The 5377-nt window shown below is 45.3% G+C and overlaps 1 protein-coding gene across 1 annotated transcript; it reads right to left on the reverse strand.

The window, feature by feature from the left end:
- Positions 1-672: 672 nt before the first annotated feature.
- Positions 673-5060, reverse strand: LOC105886937 (HLA class II histocompatibility antigen, DO beta chain). The gene is made up of 6 exons (XM_012804839.2): positions 4869-5060; positions 2841-3110; positions 2103-2384; positions 1509-1619; positions 1217-1248; positions 673-1039 (listed from the first exon to the last, which is right to left on the reverse strand). The coding sequence occupies exons 1-6, from the start codon at positions 4957-4959 to the stop codon at positions 1004-1006; spliced, it is 822 nt and encodes a 273-aa protein (XP_012660293.1). The 5' UTR covers positions 4960-5060; the 3' UTR covers positions 673-1003.
- Positions 5061-5377: the final 317 nt, after the last annotated feature.

Consider the following 5377-nt stretch of genomic DNA (forward strand, 5'->3'; position numbering starts at 1 on the left):
TCAAAGAATGAGACAATGAGCATCAGTGGTTACCAGCAAACCAAAAGAGAAACAGCTGACATTATGCATCTCATGGTGAAAAACTATAACACTACCTACAGATTTTCCAAAATGACCAAACCAGAGTCTGATCCAGCCTCTGTATTTAGGTGACAATTTGCATGAAATGCAGAAGACATGGGACAAATCCCACTATACTGTGTGTATGCAGTCAGCAAAATCTAGAGTGTGGGAAATTCTACAGCTCAAAAAGCTTTTCCACAGATAAATCATAAGGAAGAAAAAAGGATGAGGGAGAGACCTGTGAAGCATAAGGGACATAAAAGACAACCAGGCTATAGTGTCCAGGAAGGCATACTTGATGATAGAATACAAAGAAATACAATAGCGGAGTTACCTCCAGAGTCCTCTGCAATTACTTTTGAGGGGAGGGACAGGTTTTGATCGGCCTGAGGCACATGAAGGCTCTGGCTGTTACTGGCAAAGTTCTGTTTCTTGACCTGAGTGGTGGTTACAGGGGTTCTGCCTTAAACAATTCATTAAATTGCATATTCTGTGTGGTTATCTGTATCTCTGTTTTATTTTATAATAAAAAGTTTCTTTAAAACAATGAAAAGGAAACAAGTGACTGAGCATTTGTCTTTTGAAAACTGCAGAGATTGCAGTTGGAAAGAGAAAGATTTAGTAGCATGATTTACAGGGTTACAGCTGGACCACAGAAAAGTAAAAGTATATGCTTTGAGGCTGGAAGGTATTAGGTCTTAGAGGACGGTGCTCTCGGCAATAGGGATTAATGATGTATACGAGTAGGATGAAGGGCACATGGGTGGGAGATTCATCATCTCAGAACACAAAACTCTAGAATTGGTTGGGGATCCCTCTGAGGATCACAGGAAAGAGTCACCCCAAGAACGCTGGCCTCATCAATGTCCTTTACCTCACCTCAGACTCAAGCCACTTGCTACTACTTCAAGCTCCAGGGTGAGAAGCTTCAGTGAGAACCTTAGTGTGGCTGTGGGAAGAGAACAGCTCTTGACACCTGCAGGGACAGTGATGAAGGGTCAGAAGGCAGCCTGACCCTCTCATTCCAGGGACTCAGGAAATAGTACAACCGAGCTAGAATCAACCTTATGCCTCCTTAACCCCACAGTGTCTCCCACCAACCAAAGAAACAAGAGAATGTTCTGCCACCCAAAGACCAGGAAAGAGACATTACCTCATCACCAGACTTCTGTATCTCCATATAACCTGGAAAAAATCAAAAGAAGAATGAATTGCCTCAAATTAGGACCAAACGTTGTGATTGCCCTGAGGAATGAGGGATGGCCAGAAATCTCAGAATTCCATCTCTGCTTAGCGCTGGGAATGCTCTGGCATCTGAAAACATTATTCCTGTGGCCCTTGAGAAGTACAGTCAGCTCTCTTGCTTCAGCTCTTTGATGTTAGGGAAGGTGGGAAGTGGGAGAGCCAGGGAGTAGGAGGCTGGGTGCTCCTCAGAAGCACTTTACCTTTCTGAGCCCTGAGGTGGATGACGATCCCCACCAGAAAGACGACCAGCCCCAGCAGGAAGGCAGCAGCTCCACTTAGCACCTTTCTCCAGGGATAATCAGACTGAGCGCCTACAGGAGACAGGTGCTAAAGTTAATAAAAATCTCCCCACTATTTAGTGCACCTTCTTGAAACCCCAGACTCTGCACTGGATGCAAAATCTAATGCTATCTACAGAAAGAATAGACTTAGCAACGGTTCTCTGAGGCCAAAGTTTGCACTCATAGAGGAGCTGCCCACTTCTTACTGATTCTTAAGTGCTCATAAGAATGCCCCCTAAATAAGAAGACCAAAGTATTAGAAAAACCAAGTCACAGGGTTGGCAGCATGTAAGGAGGGGAGTAGACCTCCTCATTCCTCAGAAGATATGAGAACAGATATCTGCCATGCTTTCTCCCACACTAACCCAAGGACTCCAATTTCTGTGACTCTCCCAGATCAAGGGAAAGAAAAATTCATGTTGTACCAAGATGAATGCGGAGGTGACACAGGATCTAAACTGAGTCAGCATAGTCCCGAGTCAGGGCCAGAGAGTACAAGAAACTAATTCTCACTCCACTCCACAGACACAGGGCTCGGCAGGCTGGGATGATCAACAAGGCAGGTATAGACATCTCCAAGTTCAGGAGTCATTTCCAGCATCACCACAGTCTGAAAGGTCCAATCTCCGTTCCTGATAAGGTCAGTGGACAAGACCCCAGCTCGCTCCTCCTGCCCATTCCGGAGCCACCTGATGTTGATGTCCCCAGGATAGAAGCCAGTCACAGAGCAGAGCAGCAGGTTGTGCTGCTGCAGGGATGGGGTCCTCTCTGGGTACACTGTCACCTCTGGTTGTACTAGGAAGGGAGAGGAAAGTGAGACACTGTAAAGAGAAGCCACCAAGCCGGGATAGGGATTTCTTTAGGGGCTATCACTACCCCTAGTCTCTTTCCCATATCAGCCAAGTGGAATCTGGAAGTATAAAGAAATCTCAGCCCCATGACTCAGAAACAGGTTACATCAGTGCCTGTAAGGAGGACTTATACTTTATGAGGTACTATCACAATTGCCACTTCTATTTGAGAGTATTCCAGTCTTCAAAGTCCCTGCAGCCTTGGGGGTCTGGGAACAAGATCCCAATGATCTGACCCTGAGGGTAACAACTGACTTGTACTTGGAAACAGAACATATACACCTGCTCATAATCCATTTATCCTGAAGCAGAAAATTGCTTCTTATAAGGAAGAAGGGCCACAGCCAGGTTCACATGGGGGACACTCCTGAAGCCCATCAGAGCCCGCCTTGCAGCTCACCTTTTCTCCCCACAGTGAAGGGCGCGCCCAGCCTGTAGTTGTGTCTGCAGAGCGCGTCCACCGACGCCCTGCTCGTCTCCAGTATATCGGGCCGACTATTCCACCGCTTGGCATCAGGCTCCCCCAGCACCGTCAGGGCCACAAACATCCCCACATCACTGTCGAAACGTGCGTACTCCTCCAGGTTATAGATGAATCTCACTACAAACTGCACCTTTTCTGTCCCATTGGTGAAGTAACAGTCAGCCTTTGCCTGAATCACAAAATCTTCTGGAAAACCAAAAGAAAGATTGTGAACCATCCCCCACCCCTGGGAAAACCTGGGGAATGATGGCAGAACACACAGATTTGAGGAAGAGGCGTGTTGGCCTCTGTATGCCCAAAAACTCGGGGTTAAGTAAGCAAACAGAATGCAATTCAATGCACAGTGACATTTATTGAATTTTTAAAATACAAAAAAAATGTTAAATACACACAGAAAAACAATGGTACATATTTTTAAAGGCCACCTTTGTACATAAAGACATACCAGACACATTTAGAATGAATTATCGAAGGAGAGGAGAGAATGAGAGTGTTGACAAGGGAATAGGAGAGAGCCCTTGAACTGAGAGATGATTACAGCTTGCTGTAATCTCCTGGGTGGGATTAACCCAATTCTATGCACCTGAAAACAACCACCACAATAAAGGGATATTCGAATGGAGTTAATAATGTAGGTAGGTCAGGAAAGACCAGAAGAAATGACACTCCCAGGCCAGACGCAGTGGCTCATGCCTGTAATCCTCTGAGGGGCCAAGGCAGGTGGATTGCTTGAGCTCATGGCTGGAGAGCAGCCTGAGCCAGAGCAAAACCCAGTCTCTATAAACAGCCAGGCATTGTGGTGGGTGCCTGTTGTCCCAGCTACTTGGGAGACTGAGGCAAGAGAATTGCTTGAGTCTAAGAGTTTGAGGTTGCTGTGAGGTATGACACCATAACACTCAACCCCAGGGAGACCAAGTGAAACTCTGTCTCCAAAAAAAAAAAAAAGAAAGAAAGAAAGAAATGGCATTCCAATTGAGCCTGGGAGGTTAATTGCTATTGGTCTTTGTAAACTGTAAATTTCATTTCATTTCTGACTTCAGGGGCCTCCTCCAGGGACTGCTTTGCTGAGAGAAGGATGACCCTCCCAGGTCAGGACACTCACCTCTCACTCAGAACCTAAATTCAGGTGAGGTGCCAACCTCCAATTCCTCAGCATTTACGTTCTTCTCTGTTTCCTCTTAGAGCCTGAATTATCCATCATCATTTAAAATTTGTGGTGATCTTTTTTTTTCAATCATGTTGTTTAATGGGCATTATAAACTCAGTAGTTTCTATTCTCTAAAAAACAAGGATCCACCCCACTCCTCAAGTTTGTTCCTCTTTTGAATTTAATGAAACTGGCATGCAAAGAGGGTTCTGTTCTTGGCGCACTACATCCTGTAATACGCGCTTTCATGTTTGAATAGCCTGTCTCCTCAGCTAGAAAAATAACAGTAACAAATAATGTGTATCCTGAGGACAAGGATAAGGCATTCATTTCTCTTCTCAAAACCATTTAGGGCAATTCTGACTATCTAATAAATGGCAGAAGAAGAAAACTTTGTCTCCAATTTCATTTGTCCACATAGACCACCCCCAGTGGATACACACAGAAATGGTCAATCGTCAGAGTAAATCCCTAGCTGAAGAATGGTATTATAGCTATTCTCAGACTGCCTCCAGCTTTTACAGTCCTCCCAACTGACATTGATAAGAACCCCAAATGTTTCCCTTTTTCCCACCTCCCTGGCTCTAGTACAGGAAGTCCCTGCTCCCAGAAGGGTCTGCATGTGGTGAAAAGGGAAGGAGTATTTTTCTGCCAAAGGGAAGAGCACTGCTCTTTGAAGCTAGAAGCCACTTCCAGTCTGGTCTGTGGCCTGGACCTATTGGGAAAGGCATCTTTTCCCCATGCCAGTTCTTGCGCACGCACACACACACAGACCCAAAATGTTGCTGTGTTCTTACCTGGAGAGTCTGTGCCTTGAGTCAGGGAGGAGCCCAGCCCAATCAAATTCAGTAGCAGAGCCACCATGCAGGGGATGCAGCCAGAATGCATTCTGGAGAGAGAAAGAAATGAGATAATAAAATCATCCACCTCTTCAGACGAGGCCTTCCCTCGCACAATGCAGCCAAATCATATGCATTAGGAGTATAAATAGATATTTTTCTGGCTTCCCCAGGATTGGAAACTCCTCAGACTGATAACCAATCAAGATAGGAGAGTTTTCATCATGAGGTACCAGGTAGAATACTTTCATAAGGTTGTGTTAAACCACTCAAGAATTGTCAACTACAGAATCACTGACAGTAATTTAGGTATACAAAAAAATGGGCTGGGAAAAGAAGGAAAAAAATATTCTGTATCGTATAGGGCCCTAGAAGAACTGGTCAGATTATTTATCATGTATCCCACCGTCCTCAGTTAGCCCTGTCCCTGGCCTGTTCGGACCACTAGGTTTCCCTTCCTACGAGGT

This window comes from Otolemur garnettii, unplaced genomic scaffold, assembly GCF_000181295.1.
Source record: "Otolemur garnettii isolate 467f Iridium unplaced genomic scaffold, OtoGar3 scaffold00031, whole genome shotgun sequence".
In the NCBI taxonomy this organism is placed as follows: domain Eukaryota; kingdom Metazoa; phylum Chordata; class Mammalia; order Primates; family Galagidae; genus Otolemur; species Otolemur garnettii.

Coding starts and splice junctions, on each gene's coding strand:
- LOC105886937 (XM_012804839.2), bottom strand. CDS start 4,959: ATGCATTCTGGCTGCATCCCCTGCATGGTGGCTCTGCTACTGAATTTG. Junction 2,385..2,840: donor CTTCACTGTGGGGAGAAAAG/GTGAGCTGCAAG, acceptor CTCCCTTCCTAG/TACAACCAGAGGTGACAGTG. Junction 1,040..1,216: donor TACAGAAGTCTGGTGATGAG/GTAATGTCTCTT, acceptor CTGTCCCTGCAG/GTGTCAAGAGCTGTTCTCTT.